The following is a 21412-nucleotide window of genomic DNA, read 5'->3' on the forward strand; positions in this document are numbered from 1 at the left end:
TACGCGTCCTTTAGGTCTACTGCTGCGAACCAATCTTGATGCCGGACGCTCGCTGAAATGTGTTTTTGCATCAGCATCTTGAACGGGAGTCTGTGCAAGGCCCGGTTCAGTACTCGCATGTCCAAGATTGGCCGCAATCCACCACCTTTCCTTGGTACGATGAAGTAGAGGCTGTAAAACCCCTTCATCTTGGCTGGAGGGACAGGCACCATTGCACCCTTCCGTAGAAGGGTAGCGATCTCCTTCACCGAGGTAAAGGGGACACCGCTGAACCTGGGCGGGTGCCTGGCGAACTGAATTGCGTAGCCGAGTCGGACGGTCTGGGTCAGCCATCGCGACGGGTTGGAAAGCGCGAGCCACGCATCCAAACTCCAGGCGAGGGGGATCAAGGGGATAATCACATCGGACGTACTGGCGGGTGGGGCCTTGCGGTGGGGCAGAGCCTGAGGCGCCATGTTGGGGGGCTCGAACCCTGTGGCCATGCTGAGTCCAGAGACATCGAAGCACTTACCTGGCTCCTGATGCCCACCATAAATTGATCAAGGAGGGGGGAGGAGGAACATCGTCCCCGCAGTCCATCAGATCCAACCCGGTGTGGGCATGTTTGTGCCACAGCTGGGCGCGCAGGGGCGGGGGGTCCGCTGCTGGAGCGCCAAACCTGCCAAAATGGGACGGTGGAGGTGGTCATGATGACGGCAGTGCGCACTTGACATGTGACCCAGAGAACAGGGAAACCACTCTTTTGTTGAAGTTTTGGGTACCGCAGCCTCTTGGGCATGTGGCGAAAGATGAAACAAAATATGAAACAAAAGCATCTGCTTCCTGCGGTGGGCTCCACGCCGGGGCCGGGCTGCGGGGGCGGGCTGCGGCGGCGCTGGTGTTGTTGTCGCAGGAGGACGCCCTTGGCGATGAGCAGACGGGGTGTGGGGTCTTGAGCCGGGAAAGCATGTCCATCATCTCTGCATCGGCCTGAGACTGGGCAATTACACCCGGCCCAGCCAAAGCCTCCGCGTCAGAGTGGACGAGCCCGCTCTCCGATGCTGCGCTCGATAGCTCATCGTCTTCCCGGGCCCCGAATAAGAGGTCGAACTCGCCCTGAGACAAGCCGGCGGTCTCATTCAAGAGCCCGACCAGGGCAAGCAAGCGTGCTGAGGAATGGGAGGTCCGTGGGGGGTTACCCGGCAGAGGTGGTCCCATTGGAGTCCCCAAATCGCCCCCAGTGCTAACCGACGCAGCCTCATACACGTAGGTAGAAGGACCGAGGCGGGGAGCCGTTGGGGTGGCTTGCTTTCTTATGAAGGCAAGCCACGACCGCAACGTTGCCATGGTCATGTTCTCGCAATGAGGACAAGACCCATCCATGAACTAAGTCTCCACGTGGGCAGCACCCAGACACGTAAGACAGCGATCGTGGCCATCAGAAGAGGAGAGATAACATCCGCAACCAGGAATAACACACAAACGGAAAGGCATCTTTAAAAAGACGTTCCGTGTGTGCCGCTCTTTTAGAATTGAAAATATAATCTTTTATTAGAATATACTCTTTTCTTTGTTCTGCCGAAGCGCCCAGGGGCGTTCTCTGCACTCCACGGGTGCAGAGGGAGAGAAGCCGCTGAAATGCGCCATAAATCTAGCAGTTTGAGGTGAACGGTAGAGAGAATTGAATTCAGTGCACTGAATGCAACCGCTCGACTATGAAGAGAAAATCTGAATGAGTGGTTGCATACCAGCTCCTTTTATACCCGTATGTCCGGGGGAGTGGCATGCAAATTCCACTCACCAATTCCCATTGGCCATTTTTCAAAAAGCAGAGGTGTTTGGGGCTCCCAAGAGTGACCCCTAGTGTCACTACATCGACACAACGTCGAGTGAGTGACAGATAGGGAACAGATAGTCACAGTCTACTGGCAGATTAATATTGTGGAGGACGAGAGATTACGAGATTTAATGCGCATTGCAATGAATATGCAACATACTGTATGTGGAGACTAGTTCTGTCAACTAGTCAAACTCACACTTAGACTTTGGGAAACGTTTAATGTTACTTGAATTGGTGCTATTTTAGTGCATTTCTATCTTTATATTGTGGAAGGCTTTGTTTGGAAAATGTTAATAAAGCATTATATTGTTACATATTGTTTTGTTTTCTTTGTTGAAAAGTATAGTCTATATAGTGTCAAATTTCAGCATTTTCAAAATCTGAAATAAAAAAATTGTTATTCGACTGACAGCACTAATATATATATAAATATATATATATATATATATTGCCATAAACCAGTGAGCAAGCTAAAAAAGTGCTGATTAATTCACTTTTTTAACACTTTAACTTTTAGCTTGCTCACTTGGGGTCTAAATATAATTATTATTATTTACTTATTTATTTATTTTTTCTTAAGACGCAACTTATAATCACGTTTTTACCAAACTGCACAATGATGACTGTGACATTACAGATACTACAGCTTAATTTTCTGTAAAGAAGCTTTGAAACGATGTGTGTTGTGAAAAGCGTTATACAAATAAAAATGACTCAACTTGATTAAGAATTTCTTAGGAATACACAACATTTATACAAACATATGTTGTGATATTATAGACATTTTGTGTCCAAAAATAAAAAAACTACTGGCTTTTAGTTGTAATTAAGTATTTTTATACTTATTTTGCATTTTTTTTAAATAAAATATATATATATATATTACTTTAATTAAGTCTTCAGTTTACAGCGTATTTTTTTCTACCATAAATCATTTTATTCTACTAAATATTAAAATATAGTGCTTTTCACTCTAAAGCAGCTTTATAGAAAAAAATACTATACTATATATAAAATACATATAAAAATATATCATAGGTATAACATATTTTATATATATATATATATATATATATATATATATATATATATATATATATATATATATATCTACACACACACACACACGTACACATATATACTGTATATATATATATACATATATATATACTGTATATATATATATATATATATATATATATATATATATATATATATATAAATATATATACATATAAATATTTACAATACAATAAGGTTCCATTTGTTAACTTTAGTTAATGCATTAGATATCATGAACAAACAATGAACAATAAATTTTGTACAGCATTTATTAATCTTAGTTAATATTAGTTAATAAAAATACAACTGTTCATGTTAGTTCATAGTGCGTTAACTAATGTTAACAAATGGAACCTTGGGGGGCCTGGGTAGCTCAGTGGTAAAATATGTTGGCTACCACCCCTGGACTTCGCTAGTTCACTAGTTTGAATCCCAGGGCGTGCTGAGTGACTCCAGCCAGGTCTCCTAAGCAACCAAATTGACCCGGTTGCTAGGGAGGGTAGAGTCATATGGGACAAACTCCTCGTGGTCACTATAATGTGGTTCGTTCTCGGTGGGGCGTGTGATGAGTTGAGCGTGGTTGCTGCGGTGCATGGTGTGAAGCCTCCACATGCGCTACGTCTCCGTGGCAACGCACTCAACAAGCCACGTGATAAGATGCACGGGTTGATGGTCTCAGATGTGGAGGCAACTGGGATTCGTCCTCCACCACCTGGACTGAGGTGAATCACTACGCGACCACGAGGACTTAAAAGCACATTGGGAATTGGGCAAAAAAAAAACGTTATTGTAAAGTATTACCAAATATATAATAAGTATTATAGATTTCACTGTTAAAATACATTTTGTGAACTATCTTTTTCCCTCAAATTTTCCCCAGTTTGAAAACTCCTGGCTTACGTGACGCTTTGAATCCTCCACGATTTTCATCTTCATCTCCACTTTGGTCCAACATCTCCACTGATCCAGCTCTCCTCAGAGAATACAGCAACACATTATCTAGAGGGTTCTCTTTGTCCTAAAACACACACACACACACACGTTACTTAAGAGTCAAAGTGTCGAATAGATACAGTCTCAGATGGCCATCTGATTCACTCAAAAATGGCAAGAACATTCTCAAAACTAAACCTTCAATCTGATTGATTTTTGACTTTGTTTACAGTCCACCTGGAAACAATGCCATGTTGACAAGTTCCCAGACTGCTACGATAAGCACGATTGAAGAAAAACTAGTCACTGGACTTGACTATCGGCATAAAGTCTGGTCCACTTTACAGCTTATTCTGTTTAAGAACCGCCCACTTAGAGAGGAAGAGACTGTTTGACTGACATGTAAAGCGACCAATCACAGTTCATTCTATTTAATTATGTAGTTTAGGGGTGGGGTTATCTGAAATAGTTGATACCACACTAACTCTGTAAGGCTGGCTTGGAAATAACATCATGCTTATCATTTCAAATGATGTCGTCCGTGACTGGTTGTAGAGAAAACAATGAGCGTAAGTGTGATCAGAATTTGAACAGATTATTTTGCAGAAAAACAATGTGCTCATTGTATCTGGGACCTTATAAACAAAACTTTATTATCATTTCCACACTGCAAAAATTTCACTTTGTTACTGAGTATTTTTTGTCTTATTTCCTAGTAAAAATATCTAAACATCCATAGAACAAGAAAAAAATGACTTGAGAAGCAAAAATGGCATAATCTCACAAAATTTGGTGCGGTTTATCCTTAAAACAAGACAAAACTATTTGCCAATGGGGTAGTAAAAATAAATTTGTTTTCCCTTTAAATCGAGTTTTTTCTTCTTACCCCATTGGCAAATCGTTTTTTCATGTTTTAAGCATAAACATTGCTGAAGTTTGTCACGTTTCTCTGAAAACAAGGCAAAATATCTTGCATAATTTTGCTGCTCCAGTAAATGTATCTTGTTTTAAGAATATTTAGATATTTTTACAGGAAAACAAGACAAAAATATGATTGTTGTGTAGCACCAGCCAATGAGATTAGAAGTGACCATTTCAGCGTTTGCCATTTTTGTGTGCGACATCAGATGGTCAGAGAATGGATATGGGCGATTTGTTCTCAAACTACACAAGATTCGGTGTTGGATGGTTCATGTTTATCTGTGTTTTGTGTCTGTGTTTCAGACTCACCAGTCTGTCAATCACGTTCTGGATGGTTCTGTACCATTCTCTAATGAGAGAGTCCATTTCTGACTGCAGCAAATATTCATTTCCTGTAACTGTCCTGAGCTAAACACACATATGAACTTTTGTTATGTTCAACGTTGTGTCATCTTTTACATTTATAACAGAGGAAGTTTCTGAGGAACTAAGTGTTGCAGCCGAATTAACAGCTCTTTCTACACACACACACACACACACACACACTCGTATTGTTTCTCTCTCTCTGTTTTCTCACCTTAAAGACGTTCTTTCTGCTGGAGAGATCATTGGCCCACTGTAGCTGAGCTCCTCTGAGATCCACACTGCTCTCTGGACGACTGTTACCTGGTTTCTGCACAGACACACACATTTACATTGCTAAACGTATATAAGTAAATACTGTATGTCTAAATGATCTAAATGAGAACATATCATAGATGTCTATTGTTTATATATAAAGTTAATTGTAATGTCTAAAGACTAACCCTTAGAAAACTTCCTTCCACAAAAAAATAAAATAAATGTGTGTGTGTGTGTGTGTATATATATATATATATATATATATATATATATATATATACACACATATATATATATATATATATATACATATACATACACACACATTTATTTTATTTTTTTGTGGAAGGAAGTTTTCTAAGGGTTAGTCTTTAGACATTACAATTAACTTTATATATAAAGTTCCCTTGCAATACGTTTTGTGTTCCCTCGCAATAGTTTGCGTTCCCTCGCAATAGTTTGTGATACCTTGCAATAAGTTTTGCTTGCCCTCGCAATAGTTTGCGTTCCCCCTCATACATCTCCGATCTCGTCCGCTGCTACACCCTATCCCGCTCACTCAGGTCATCTGATTTGGGCCTACTATTCATTCCATGTTGCAAGCTGACCTCACTAGGTGGTAGAGCTTTTTGCACACTTGCCCCTTCGCTTTGGAACTCTATTCCTCAGTCCCTCCATGATCACACATCCATACATGATTTCAAAATCAATCTCAAAACATATCTCTTTGACCTATGCTTCTCTGACACTTAAATTGTTTGTTTTTTTGTTTTGTTTTTATTCATTGTGTTTACTCTCATCCTGTAAAGCAACCTTGAGTTTGAAGAAAGGCGCTATATAAAATAAACGTATTATTATTATTAATATGTTTTGCGTTCCCTCGCAATAGTTTGCGTTCGCTTGCAATAAGTTTTGCGTTCCCTCGCAATAGTTTGCATTCCCTCGCAATAAGTTTTGTGTGGCCTCACAATAATTTGCTTTCCCTCGCAATAAGTTTTGCGTGGCCTCACAACAGTGTGCGTTCCCTCGCAATACATTTTGCGTGGCCTCACAACAGTGTGCGTTCCCTCGCAATACATTTTGTGTGGCCTCACAACAGTTTGCATTCCCTCGCAATAAGTTTTGCGTGGCCTCACAACAGTGTGCGTTCCCTCGCAATACATTTTGCGTGGCCTCACAACAGTGTGCGTTCCCTCGCAATACATTTTGTGTGGCCTCACAACAGTTTGCATTCCCTCGCAATAAGTTTTGCGTGGCCTCACAACAGTTTGCGTTCCCTCGCAATACGTTTTGCGTGGACGCACAATAGTTCGCTTTCCCTCGCAATATTTTGTGTTCCCTCGCAATAAGTTTTGCGTGGTCTCACAACAGTTTGTGTTCCCTCGCAATAAGTTTTGCGTGGCCTCACAACAGTTTGTGTTCCCTCGCAATAAGTTTTGCATAGCCTCACAACAGTTTGCGTTCCCTCGCAATAGTTTGTGTTCCCTCTCATTAAGTTTTGCGTGGCCTCACAACAGTTTGCATTCCCTCGCAATAAGTTTTGTGTGGCCTCACAACAGTTTGTGTTCCCTCGCAATAAGTTTTGTGTGGCCTCACAATAGTTTGCGTTCCCTCGCAATAAGTTTTGTGTGGCCTCACAACAGTTTGTGTTCCCTCGCAATAAGTTTTGTGTGGCCTCACAACAGTTTGTGTTCCCTCGCAATAAGTTTTGCGTGGCCTCACAACAGTTTGCGTTCCCTCGCAATAAGTTTTGCATAGCCTCACAACAGTTTGCGTTCCCTCGCAATAGTTTGTGTTCCCTCTCATTAAGTTTTGCGTGGCCTCACAACAGTTTGCATTCCCTCGCAATAAGTTTTGTGTGGCCTCACAACAGTTTGTGTTCCCTCGCAATAAGTTTTGTGTGGCCTCACAATAGTTTGCGTTCCCTCGCAATAGTTTGCGTTCCCTCTCATTAAGTTTTGAGTGGCCTCGCAATAGTTTGCCTTCCCTTGCAATACGTTTTTTTGATCCCTCGCAATAGTTTGCGTTCCTTCACAATAGTTTGCGTTCCCTCACAATAGTTTGCATTCCCTCGCAATAAGTTTTGCGTGGCTTCGCAATAGTTTGCGTTCCTTCACAATAGTTTGCATTCCCTCACAATAAATTTTGTGTGGCCTCGCAATAGTTTGCATTCCCTCGCAATAGTTTGCGTTCCCTCGCAATAAGTTTTGCATTCCTTCGCAATAGTTTGCGTTCCCTCGCAATACATTTTGCGTGGCCTCGTAATAGTTTGCATTCCCTCGCAATAGTTTGCGTTTCCTCGCAATAGTTTGCGTTCCCTTGCAATAGTTTGCGTTTCCTCGCAATAGTTTGCGTTCCCTTACAATAGTTTGTGTTCCTCGCAAAAAGTTTTGCGTGGCCTCACAATAGTTTGCATTCCCTCATAATAGTTTACATTCCTTCGCAATAGTTTGCGTTCCCTCGCAATAAATTTTGCGTTCCCTCACAATAGTTTGCGTTCTCTCGCAATAAGTTTTACGTGGCCTCACAATAGTTTGCGTTCTCTCGCAATAAGTTTTGCGTGGCCTCCCAACAGTTTGCTTTCCCTCGCCATAAGTTTTGCATGGCCTCGCAATAGTTTGCTTTACCTCGCAATAGTTTGCGTTCCCTTGCAATAGTTTGCGTTCCCTCGCAATAATTTTGCATTCCCTCGCAATAAGTTTTGCGTGCCCTCGCAATAGTTTGCGTTCCCTCGCAATACATTTTGCGTGGCCTCACAATAATTTGCTTTCCCTCGCAATAAGTTTTGCTTGGCCTCACAACAGTTTGCGTTCCCTCGCAATAGGTTTTGCGTGGCCTCTCAATAGTTCGCAATAATAAAAAAAATTATTATTTTTTTGATTCATTGTGTTTATGAAATATTGAATGCATTCCCTCACAAATCTACTCCCCAAACTATAGCTAGGTAAACTTAAATGTTAAAATTTTAAAGCATAATGTAATGCTGCCATCATGTGCTATTGCAATTATCTAGTTTCCTACTTGGAAATGACACATGAACTCATTTTGATACCAGAGTTTCCAAGTTGAGAGTCACCATAAACTTTCAGCATAGAGGAGGAGAGAATGGTTTCTGTATTCAGAGACAGGTTTTATTAATTTTTTCAAATTCAGCTACCTTGTTAACGCTTGCTGTTTCGGTCACATACATTTCCGAATATCCGCAACCATTTGATGCATGTTGTAAATTTTTTTACACAGAGAAAAATAGCTTGTATTTGACAATAACATTCCATTACGACTAACATGTATTACGGTGTCAAAATAAGAGAAATATGCAAGAATGAAACTGGCGTCCTCCATGTTTCCTATTCTCTCCGACAACAAAACACTTACACATGATGTACTCGTAATTACGATTTCAGAAGTGGGAAGTAGGATAATTCCGATAGCATGTAAAGGCAGTAAAAGTCCTTCCTGGTGAATTGATTGTAATATTGTGTGTTCGTCTCACCCAGCTGTCAGGATTCTGGCTTTTGGGGTCCTTAAAGAAAACAAGACTGTTTCCCACCAAAACAACCCATGACAGGTTCCAGTTTTTCCTGTAAACACACAAACATTCATGTTCTCAGTTAACTTGAGAATTGCTCAGTCCTTTATCATATCCTCTCCTACTGAAACATGTAAATAAATCTGCAAGATTTAATTTAAACATTAAACAGCAGCATATATCTGACGATCTCTGTGTCACTCTACATTGCCACAGTGAAAACACATTTACACCCTTTTAACACATTTACAGTAAGTACAGTACTCTACTGTTAGACACTTCACAATGTAGTTTGTAGAACATGAAAAATCAAAATAAGACCACTGGCATCATACCAGTTTAATTTGCATTAACAACTTTTCTTGCCATTTCAGACTGGTAAAAAACACACTGTCACAGGAAGTCATGCATACATACTAGATGAATATTTGCACTGAGTAAACACTGCAGTAATCATTTTCTTAATCAGTATTTTGTTTTGCATTAAAAAATATTTAAACATCTTTTTAACTAAATTGATTCACTAGAAACAAAATTGCGCAGTTGTTTTCAGAGGCTATATCTTGAATTATGTTTATTTTTCATAATGTACCTCATTGTCAAATTGTCTTTTCTTGTATTAAGTATAAATCTAGCATAATGTTAGAGGTTTATGCTTAAAACAAGAAAACTAAATTGCCAATTGGGTAAGAAAAATAAACTTAATTCAAGATACATTCCCTGAAAAGAATTATTTCACAAATGTTTGCTTCTCAAGTAGAAGTATCTTTCTTTAAGGATGTTTAGATATTTTTACTGGAAACAAAATTCAAAAATACTGATTTTAAATCAGATTTTTTTGCAGTGCATGCCCAATTTTGCCCTTGATCTAAACGGACTCTTGCCATTTACGGCCACATGTTTGATTACATAAATGCATTTGTGTGCTCAGTTCAAGGTATGTTTGTGTGGTGGCAGATAATCTCACCTCAGTTTCCTGCCTCCTTCTGCTATCTTGGTTTTGTGGAGTAAACCGGCCTTTTCTAGCTCCTATCAGCCAGCATGTAACCAGCACGAGTTTTCAGTGGAAACAGGTTTATAATGACATCATCAGAACTAGTTTAGATTCACACTGAAACACTGTTTATGTGTTTAACCCTGCTGAAAAAACCAGTTTACACCAGCTTGAATTCCCATGCTGGTTAGCCCTGGTTTGGTTCTGGTGGACTAGTAGAGTCATGGTGGTAACCAACAAAACTTAGCTGCTGAAGTGAATCTACCAGCATTGCTGTTTGACTGTTTTGCTAGTTAAAGGATTAGTTCACCCAAAAATGAAAATTCAGTCATTGTTTACTCACCCCTGTGTTGTTATAACCCTATATGACTTTCTTTCTTTTTCTGAACACAAAGGGAGAAATTGTGAATAAATGTTGTGCTCAGTGATGTCATACAATGGCAGTTTATGGTGACCACCTCTTCAAGCTTCAAAAGAACACAAAAGTATAATTCAGAAGTCTAATAAATTATTCATGAGACTCATGATTGTTATGAAAGCATACGATAAGACTTGATGAGAAACAAACTGAAATCTGATGTATTATTTAGTGAAAATGTTCACTGACCGTTGATCTCCTGTGTGCGTTCATGATAGGACACGAGATTAACAGTTCACGCAGCCCCCTCGCGACATTGGGGCGTTCAAGAGAAAACTCGTTTGTTTATCTAAAAACAGGTCCAACACAGTGATAGTGACAACAGAACACAACACAGCTGCACAAAACAGAGAACAGAACTTACTAAACATGTCTGAAGAGTTTGTAGTCGAAGAATTGATGCATTTCTATGCCCAGCCTTATTTGTTTGAAAGTTTTTGGACCGGTGTCAGTTCACAGCGGATGGAGTTACCCGCATGATGCCAAAAATAGAAAACAAGCGATCAATAGAGTGTACTGTCGCTCATCACTGCTGGTTAGGCCAAAAACTCTTGATTACCATAGAAAATATACCTTTTATCTCGTGTCGTTTGCCATCAGATCAGGACACGGTGTGACTGTGGCGTCCTGTAGCCTCATCTATGTTTCTCTTTGATTTCCGAGAACTCCGTTCAAAAAAATAAGGCTGGGCATAGAAATGCATCAATTCTTCGACTACAAACTCTTCAGACATGTTTAGTAAGTTCTGTTCTCTGTTTTGTGCAGCTGTGTTGTGTTCTGTTGTCACTATCACTGTGGAGGACCTGTTTTTAGATAAACAAAACGAGTTTTCACTTGAACGGCCCAATGTCGTGAGGGGGCTGCGTGAACTGTTGCTCATGAACGCACACAAGAGATCAACGGTCAGTGAACATTTTCACTAAATAATACATCAGATTTCAGTTTGTTTCTCACCAAATCTTATCGTATGCTTTCATAACAATCATGAGTCTCATGAATAATTTATTAGACTTCTGAATTATACTTTTGTGTTCTTTTGAAGCTTGAAGAGGTGGTCACCATAAACTGCCATTGTATGACATCACTGAGCACAACATTATTCACAATTTCTCCCTTTGTGTTCAGAAAAAGAAAGAAAGTCATATAGGGTTATAACAACACAGGGGTGAGTAAACAATGACTGAATTTAATTTCTGGGTGAACTAATCCTTTACTAGTTAAAGCTGAAGTGTGTAATTTCAAACAGAACTGCAAAAAATAAGCATTCTTTTTTAACAACTTTCTGAACACTCTCCCTGTCTGTCATTGTTCAAAAAAAAAAAAAAAAAAAAAACCCCGACTCGTCCCTCCTTTTCTTTAAAAAAAGCAAAAATGGAGGTTCCAGTGAGACACTTACAATGGAAGTCAATGGGGCCAATTTTTGGAAGGTTTAAAGGCAGAAATGTGAAGCTTATAATTTCGTAAAAGCACTTGTATTAATTTTTCTATTAAAAGTTGTGTATTATTTGATCTGTAAAGTTGTCATCATGGCACCCAAGTTGTAAAATTGTCTCTAACTTTCCACAGATGCGGTTAGTAAGTGATTTAATCGCACTAAAATCATGTTAACACACATATTGTTTGTCTTGTGTCTATACTTTTGAAACAGTGAGTATTTTAATGTTTACAGATTATTGACCCCATTGACTTCCATTGTAAGTGTCTCACTGGAACACACATTTGTGCTTTTAATAAAGAAAAGGAGGGACGAGTCGAAATTTATTTTTGTGGTAATCGATATTTGACACAAATGCTGTCGACTGAGATTAACTTGTGTTGAACCCGAAATATTCCTTTAAAGGTACTGGTCTTTTCAACAGAGTTAAGCAAAATAATGATTATTGTTTTCAAAGAATATATTTTGAATCAAGTTTATCTTCTTACTCCATTGGCAAATTATTATTATTATTATTTTTATTATTATTAAGCATAAATCTTTAAAAAAATTTTTAGTAAGGTTTATGCTTTAAACGGGATAAAAAATATTTGTTAATGTGGTAAAAAATGCACTTAATATGCAGCAACTACTATAAAAAGTACTTTATTGGCATAACTGTTGTACAACCAATTTTGCCAAACCACTGTAATAAATGTTTTTTAACCTTAAGTTATAGTGTTACATGTGTATATGTGTGTGTGTTTGTTTATATGTGTATTTGTGTCTCACCGGTGTGACTCCTTCAATGTCTGGCGAGCTGTCAGATGATGGGGGTTCGACATCTACCCTGTAATCCGACTACAAAAAAAGCAAAGAAATAGGGAAATAATTCAGTAAAAGGCACCACATTCGACATAAGCTTTTGTAAAATGTTGCATATTATTTCGGTGAACGGCTTCTTGCCCCCAAAACAGTCAAAATTGAGTTTTTTTCATGACTATTTTGCACTGTTATTGGTATTGACATTTGGTATTGGTGATTCATAAATGTAGGCAGTCATATGTTAATGAGCTTATGGTGGTGAAACAGCTTGTTTACATAGTGAATTAAACTCTTTTACTTTAAAAGAGCAAGAGAAATCCTGTTTTCCATGATTAATTTTTTTTTATGTATGCATGAATGCATGAGACCTCAACTTGTTTTATGTCAACAAATAACTAGTGCAATTGTTAGCGTGAACGTGTCATCTTAACCTTGCCGTTTGTAGATGTTCTCTGAGTTTGTGATGGCAGAAACATGGAGTAGGAGTGACTCATGTGTGACACGCCCCCTGCTGGAGCGCAGTTCCTGCGATGAGCATCCTCGTAGCTGGACGAGTTTGAGCTGAGAGCATCAGACGACACAGCGTGCTGCATACTCTACAGGAAGAAGTAAACACATTGGCTTCTCTCAGTTTCAATCCAATTACATTAGATTCAGTCCAGTGTGGCAGGGTGAGCAAGAGACAGACACAGTGGATGTGGCGTCAAGCCTCGGAGAGGCATTTATTGGAAACAATAATAAATGTAGAAGTGTCCAAAAGGGGTAATAAAGTGTCCAAGGGGGATAGTGTTCATAATAAAGGGGGAATCTGGAATCCTCGCGGTGAACGGGGCTCCATGAAAGGGGCGGGGTAGTGTTCATAGGAAAGCCCAGGCACGGGCTGGGTCAGTCGGCCGCTCACGCTCCCCTCCAAAGTCCACGGCGCGTGGGGCGGCGGCGTCACTGGCGGCCTGTCTTCCCAGGCAAGCATGAGGGGGCAACGTGAGCTGTTCACCCCTGGCGACTCATTACGGCATCCGGGGGTCCGAAGAACGGGTCCAGCAGCGCGTCCACTTGTCCGATCCCTCCCAGTTGTGATCCTGGGCATGCGAGGATGCCAGTGTGTGCACACATGGAGATTTGAAGCCGGCTCCCGAGAAAAGGTGCGCACTGCGTTTTAAAGACAGCGGAGATGAAGCATTATCCCCATTAGGTGTGCCTCATTCACCACTGACCAAACGAGTCTTATTAATTATGCACCTCTTCTCGCTCTCCTGCCCAACTCCTGTCGTGAGCCTGGCTGAAGGGCGGCCCTAAGAGGCAAGGTGACGATGACGAGCCAGAGGGGCGGATCATTCCACCACACCAGTCACTTTACATTTGCTTACATTTTATTACATTCAGTTTATTTTGTTTACCCTCCAACCACTCAACTCAATTAGCAAACTCATTTACAGCAGTATTGTTCAAAAGCAGCTTAAATGACAGACTGAAAGTCCCAGTGAGGCCTGCGACAGAAGCACACGAGCACGCTGACATTCCATATGCTGCAGATTATACTGCATACTGAAACAGTCAAACTGCCCAAAACAGCAGAACCCTCAGACAGACAGACAGATAGACAGAACCCTCAGACAGACAGACAGACAGACAGATAGAACCCTCAGATAGACAGATAGAACCCTCAGACAGACAGACAGAACCCTCAGACAGACAGACAGACAGATAGACAGATAGAACCCTCAGACAGACAGACAGACAAATCCCTCAGAGAGACAGACAGACAGACAGATCCCTCACAGAGACAGACAGACAGATGGAACCCTCAGACAGACAGTCAGATAGAACCCACAGACAGAAAAACAGAACCCTCACAGACAGACAGACAGATAGACAGACAGATAGAACCCTCAGACAGTCAGACAGACAGACAAATCCCTCAGCGAGACAGACAGACAGACATATCTCTCACAGAGACAGACAGACAGATAGAACCCTCAGATAGACAGACAGACAAATCCCTCAGCGAGACAGACAGACAGACATATCTCTCACAGAGACAGACAGACAGATAGAACCCTCAGATAGACAGACAGACAGACAAATCCCTCAGAGAGACAGATACCTCAGAGAGACAGACAGATAAAACCCTCAGACAGACAGATAGAACCCTCAGACAGACAGACAGACAGATAGAACCCTCAGACTGACAGATCCCTCACAGAGACAGACAGACAGATAGAACCCTCAGATAGACAGACAGACAGATCCCTCAGAGAGACATACAGACCCCTCAGAGAAATAGACAGACAGACAAACAGACAGATAGACAGAACCCTCAGAGAGACAGACAGACAGACAGGTAGGCAGACAGACAGTTAGACAGAACCCTCAGACAGACAGACAGATCCCACACAGAGACAGACAGATAGATCCCTCACAGAGACAGACAGAATCCTCAGAGAAAAAGACAGACAGACCCCTCAGAGAGACATACAGACAAACAGACAAATAGATAGAACCCTCAGACAGACAGACAGATAGACAGAACACTTTAAGAGAGAGAGACAGGCAGACAGACAGATAGATAGAACCCTCAGAGAGACAGACAGACAGACAGGGTTTAATTGTTCCAAAAGTAGGCAAATTAATTTTTAGGGAATTTAAATATTGTATTTACACATTTAATTGTTAATTTGTGTAATTTTGCATCAAAGTTTTTTTTTTGTTTTTTTTTTTATTTTATCTCCTTTTCTCCCAATTTGGAATGCCCAATTCCCACTATTTAGTAGGTTCTCGTGGTGGCGCGGTTACTCACCTCAATCCGGGTGGTGGAGGACAAGTCTCAGTTGCCTCCGCTTCTGAGACTGTCAATCCGTGCATCTTATCACGTGACTCATTGTGCATGACACCACGGAGACTCACAGCATGTGGAGACTCATGCTACTCTCCACGATCCACACACAATTTACCACACGCCCCACTGAGAGCGAGAACCACTAATCGCGACCACGAGGAGGTTACACAATGTGACCAATGTTTTTTTGATGGACTATTTTTTATTATACCACGGGTCTGTTAAATGCTTGATTTTGTTTGGTTGACAAACGTTCTAAGGTGTGCAATTATTTTTCAAGTAAACGAACAGCTATGAAGCAGTTTCAGGTCTCGACCGCATAACAGTTCCATATCACTTCACCAAATTATTTAAGTTATTTCAAAGAGCTGTACAGACTACCACAGCAAAATAACAAAATAAAACAAAGTCATTGGTTAAGTACATCATTGAGGCCGCATTACCACCTCGGGGTGTACATTATTTTTCAATAATTCAATGTCTGTCCTCAATTATTCCTTACCAAATTAGCGTGTTAAATTGACAGTCTTAATAGAGAGATCAGAATAGAAAAAAAAGTGTTTTATAATCTGACCTGATTCACCTGCCAACCATTGGCATCATGAGTAATGTAGGTGAAGTCAGGGGAGAGCTGAAAGAGAAGGTGAAGCAATGTTCTCACACACATTTATGAAGAAACAGTCAGATTGAAACTAACCATTAAAGATATATAGTAGAAAAACTTAACAACAACAGCTATACTTCTCTGAAATGAGTCAGTGAAGTATTGACAAATCAATCTACACCACACCTGATATTTACAGTATAAGACTTTAAAACAATCAGACTCATTGTTTTAATAACATAAAATACTTTTGGTACACATTTCCAAAAGACGACACATTACATATGGCAATACAGCAGCTTTTAAAGCAGCTACATATCATTTCTGACTCATGAAACTCGATCTCTCTTCCTCTTTGAAAACACAAAACATTACACTGATCTTACAGAGCAGCAGATCTCGTCCATCCGTCTGAATAATCTAATCCAGCAAACTGAAGCTGCTGATGAACTCACTTTCTCTTGAAAAAGAGCCTCACCTCAGTCCATCTCACTGCACTTTAAACTTCCCCTTTACAGGAGGAAGAAGGCAACATCCATCTCTAACTATTTATCTCGCTCTCTCTCACTCTAGCTGTTGATCCACAGAATAAGGAAGTTGAGTATGGCGTGAAAAAGTCACATTTACACGCCCCAAAACGATACACTTAACTAATCTACATGAATTTCCTATACCAATTCTTGCATTAGTTAAAGTAATGGACCTTTGCAAGCATCTCATCAGGATTCAGTGCCCTTTGACCTTTATATATAAAGACTTGCAGATAGTGTCACAGAAGGCCACATTTTCTATTTAAGTATAGAATAGACTATAACTAATATTAAAGACCCCATGAAGTCAACATTTTTGTCCATACATGTACAGTTCGTATTTTTGGGCAAACAGGCCAACGATACTAATGGCTCATCATGAACTCACGGGGGCGTATAATATATTATAATATATTATTCAATATGTCCCGCACAAACTTCCTGTTTCAGTGGGGAATAGGTCAATGTCACTTTATTTATAAAGCACAACTAAAACAACAGCTGTTAACCAATGTCAATGTCAACTCAATAAAAATACATAAATAAAATAAACAATCCACAGCATTACACCTATAGGGCATAGACAAAACGGCAGAAAAGAAACATCACCTCACTGATTAAAAGCTATCGCAAACAGATATAAAATTGGATATAGTCGAGGCGGTTCTAATACTCACAGGAAGACTGTTCCAGAGTTTTGGAGCTGCTACTGAAAATGCTCGGTCCCCTCTAAGGGGGCTTTCACACTGGGAACGTTTGCTGCGGTCTGATTTCGAGTGCGATTGTTCCCGGTGCCCACCGCAGCGTTGGTCTGGTTTCACACTCACTTGATTCTATCGAACCCCGGTCCATTTGCGTTCATCTTACGTCATCACAAACACCTGAACGAGTACGCACCTGAATCCGAGTTGCTTTCACATTCACGCGAATCGCGCTACAGTTCCATTGCAACCGAACTCAGACCACCTCCTACAAGGACCAAAGACCAAGTTTTAATCTGGTCCTTGGCACTACTAAAAGTCTCTGATTTGAGGATCTCAAAGATCTCCCTGAGCAATGTTCTGACAAGAGATCTGTGAGATAGGATGGCGCCAGACCACTGAGAGATTTAAAGACCATTAATAGAACTTTAAATTCAATTCTATAGCGTACCGGCAGCCGGTGTAGTGATATCCATGTAGGTGTGATGTGTTCATACTTCTTAACTCCAGTTAGGAGTCTGGCTGCTGCATTTTGCACCATTTGGAGCCTAGAAAGGGAAGCTTGACTAATACCTGTATAAAGTGAGTTACAATAATCGAGCCGAGACGTGATAAAAGCATGGATAGCCCTCTCAAAGTTCTTAAAAGACAGGAAGGTCTCCACCTTTGCCAGTGATCTTAGATGGAAAAAGCTGGATTTGACCACAGAGCTGACTTGTTTGTCAAATTTCAGGGCACTATCCATACAGACTCCCTCGTTTTTTTACACATGGTTTTACATATTGAGATAGAGGCCCAAAATCAATGTTAGATGTTTTTTGGGTCTCAGAGAGGCACCTCAGCCTTACTTTCATTTAAAGAGCACCTATTATGGTTTTTCAAATATTATCTTTCATGTAGTGTGTTATATAGCTGTTTGTGAATGTAAAAAAGTCTGCAAAGTTTCAAAAATCAAGAATCAAGCTATTCTTGAACTCGATATGGACTAAAGTGTCCAGACTGTTTAATTCTGACATTTTTTTAAGTGTTGCCTCAAGCATATGGCTGAACCCCAAACTATGCATCAACAAGTCCCCTTTTTGCTGGTCAGAGTGGATTGGGAGGGGGGTTACTACACTCGGTGACCTATATGAGAGTGTGGTGTTGAGATCCTTTTAAAATTTGGTTCAACTTTTTGGGATTCCTAGATCTCAGTTCCATAAGTATTTACAGCTGCGTCACCTGCTCTGTACTGTTTTTGGGAGTGGTTTACACCCTCCTAAAGCAGCAGATACTCTGGGAGAGGTGATTACTGCTTTTGGAAAAGGTCACGAGGCATCAGTGTATTACTCCCTACTAATTCAGAGTATGGGAGACGGAACTTCAACTTCTCTTAAGAGATTATGGGAGAAAGATTTAAATTTGGTATTGGAGGAGGGACAGTGGGCTGGGATTCTAAAAAATGTCAAATCTGCATCCAGAGACGCAAGGGTTCGCCTCATGCAATTTAAGATTTTACATAGAGTCTGTTGGACCCCCTCTAGATTGCATAGGCTTGGTCTTAAAGACACACCCACCTGCTGGCGATGTCAATTAGAAGATGGAGACACAACCCATGCCTTTTGGGGATGTGTTAAGATGCAGGAATTTTGGATGAGGATTCAGAGTTTTATGTGCGAGGTTTTGGCCTCTCAAATTTTATTTTGCCCCAGACTCTGTATCTTGGGAGATGGGGCAGTCATTAATTTGGAGAATAAGCACGTGAAAAACTGGGTCCTGTCTAGTGTTATGATCGCCAGACAGATCACTTTGAGGAGTTGGAAGTCGGCTGGAGCGCCCCCTTTTCAGGAGTGGTGTTCACAGATGGCCAGAGTGGCAGCTCTTGAGGAGGGGGTATCCAGAAGACTGGGGAGTCTGGACATGTTTGAGAAGAAGTAGGGCAGATATCTGTCTTTTTTGGAGGGCTCTCGGGGAGGGACAGTGGAGAGAGAGGTGTACGGGTTTTATGTGTGTGATTTGTTTTATTTATTTTATTTTTATTTTTTTATTAATTTATTTATTTTGTTTTAGTTGTGTGTCTATGGTTGTGTGACCACTGGGGTGTTGTTGGGGGTCGGGTGGGGGGTGGGGGTAGTGAGTGTTGTATATTGATTCTGTATGTGTGTGTTCTGCTACGTATATATTTAATGGTTGAATCAATAAAAAGTTATTGACTCCCAATAGAAAGAACTGATTCTGAACACCTGAAACGAGTCGTTAGTAATTCCAGACTTACTTCCTGTACTAACCTACGTAATTTGGTAACAAAAAACCCACCTCTGGTCTTCATTGGCGGCTCGCGAACAGCTCTGACCCGCCCTCAAACACTACACTAAGCAGTAGACCAATCACAACAGACTGGGACATCTGACCAATCAGAGCAGAGCATGCTCTCTGAAAGGAGGAGTTTAGAATGAATCCTTTAGAACGGATCATTGAACGAGTCCATTTTTTTAAATTAAAGTGGTTTTTGACCTTGGATGCATGTGAATATATTATATGAGAACTTTAAAACAAAATTAGGCACGTTTAAAAACCATAATAGGTGCTCTTTAAATTTAGAATGTTTAAGGACAGCCAGGCCTTTAGATTGGATAGACAGGCTAGGAAAGTGTCTAAGCAGTTTGTGTTTTGTTTTAGCGGAAGATAGATTTGAGTATCGTCCACATAACAGTGGAACGAAATGTCATATTTTTTAAAAACCATGCCTAATGGGAGCATGTAAAGTGAAAATAAAATCGGGGCCAGGATAGAGCCCTGTGGACTTCCACAAGTAAGTGGGGCTACACTAGATGAGAATTCACCAATATTCACTGAAAATCTTCTGTTCTTAAAATAGGACTGGAACCACTTCAAAGCATTCCCTTGGATGCCTACAAAATGTTCTAAACGAGAGAACAGAACAATGTGATCAATTGTGTCAAAGGCAGCACTTATATCGAGGAGCACAAGCATTGAAAAATTACCAGAGTCCACAGTCAACAGTACATCATTTAACACCATAACCAGTGCTGTCTCAGTAGAGTGGTGTCTTCTGAAGCCTGATTGAAACATTTTACATATCTCATTTTCTTCCACGAAATTGTAAAGTTGCTGAAAAACCGCCTTCTCCAGTATTTTTGAAATAAATGATAGTTTAGAGACAGGTGTGAAATTTGATACAATTGTTGGGTCTAAATTTGGCCATTTAAGCAGTGATCAGGTACGGTTCCTAATTCAAGACTTCTGTTGATAAAATCTAAAAGGTTAGGCCCGATTGACTTAAAGACATCTTTAAAAAGCTTAGGAGGAATTACGTCAAATGAAGAGCCAGTAGGCTTCAGCTTATTTACAGTTTCCTGCAGAGAAGAAAGAGAAATCGCTGTGAATTGATTAAAAACCACATGACATGCAGGCAGACCAGCCAGAACATATGTGGAGGGTGTGATGTTCAGTCTTATGTCTCTTATTTTGTTAATAAAGAATTGCACAAATCACACAAAGCTGCCGACTCATGCTGAGGAAATACACTATATTGCCAGAAGTATTCGCTCACCCATCCAAATAATTGAATTCAGGTGTTCCAGTCACTTCCATGGCCACAGGTGTATAAAATGAAGCACCTAGGCATGCAGACTGCTTCTACAAGCATTTGTGAAAGAATGGGCCGCTCTCAGGAGCTCAGTGAATTCCAGCGTGGTACTGTGATAGGATGCCACCTGTGCAACAAGTCCAGTCGTGAAATGTTCTCGCTACTAAATATTCCACAGTCAACTGTCAGTGGTATTATAACAAAGTGGAAGCGATTGGGAATGACAGCAACTCAGCCACGAAGTGGTAGGCCACGTAAAATGACAGAGCGGGGTCAGCGGATGCTGAGGCGCATAGTGCGCAGAGGTCGCCAACTTTCTGCAGAGTCAATCGCTACAGACCTCCAAAGTTCATGTGGCCTTCAGATTAGCTCAAGAACAGTGCGTAGAGAGCTTCATGGAATGGGTTTCCATGGCCGAGCAGCTGCATCCAAGCCATACATCACCAAGTGCAATGCAAAGCGTCGGATGCAGTGGTGTAAAGCACGCCGCCACTGGACTCTAGAGCAGTGGAGACGCGTTCTCTGGAGTGACGAATCACGCTTCTCCATCTGGCAATCTGATGGACGAGTCTGGGTTTGGCGGTTGCCAGGAGAACGGTACTTGTCTGACTGCATT

General features: G+C 40.8%; 1 protein-coding gene across 6 annotated transcripts in view; it reads right to left on the minus strand.

Annotated features, from left to right (window-relative positions):
• LOC127445769 (rho GTPase-activating protein 9-like) overlaps window positions 1–21412 on the minus strand; it is a 78606-nt gene that overhangs the window by 17895 nt on the left and 39299 nt on the right. For 5 of the 6 annotated variants that reach the window (XM_051706081.1, XM_051706082.1, XM_051706080.1 and 2 more), the window contains 8 exons: window positions 15947–16003; window positions 12968–13132; window positions 12504–12572; window positions 9853–9914; window positions 8850–8937; window positions 5313–5408; window positions 5045–5143; window positions 3782–3899 (listed from right to left, as the gene is read on the minus strand). In XM_051706081.1, the coding sequence (XP_051562041.1) occupies window positions 3782–3899; window positions 5045–5143; window positions 5313–5408; window positions 8850–8937; window positions 9853–9914; window positions 12504–12572; window positions 12968–13132; window positions 15947–16003 (754 nt within the window). The remainder of the gene's footprint in view (window positions 1–3781; window positions 3900–5044; window positions 5144–5312; window positions 5409–8849; window positions 8938–9852; window positions 9915–12503; window positions 12573–12967; window positions 13133–15946; window positions 16004–21412) is intronic. The other variant, XM_051706083.1, reaches the window with a different exon arrangement.

The sequence above is a fragment of the Myxocyprinus asiaticus genome, chromosome 9 (genome assembly GCF_019703515.2).
Source record: "Myxocyprinus asiaticus isolate MX2 ecotype Aquarium Trade chromosome 9, UBuf_Myxa_2, whole genome shotgun sequence".
In the NCBI taxonomy this organism is placed as follows: Eukaryota; Metazoa; Chordata; class Actinopteri; order Cypriniformes; family Catostomidae; genus Myxocyprinus; species Myxocyprinus asiaticus.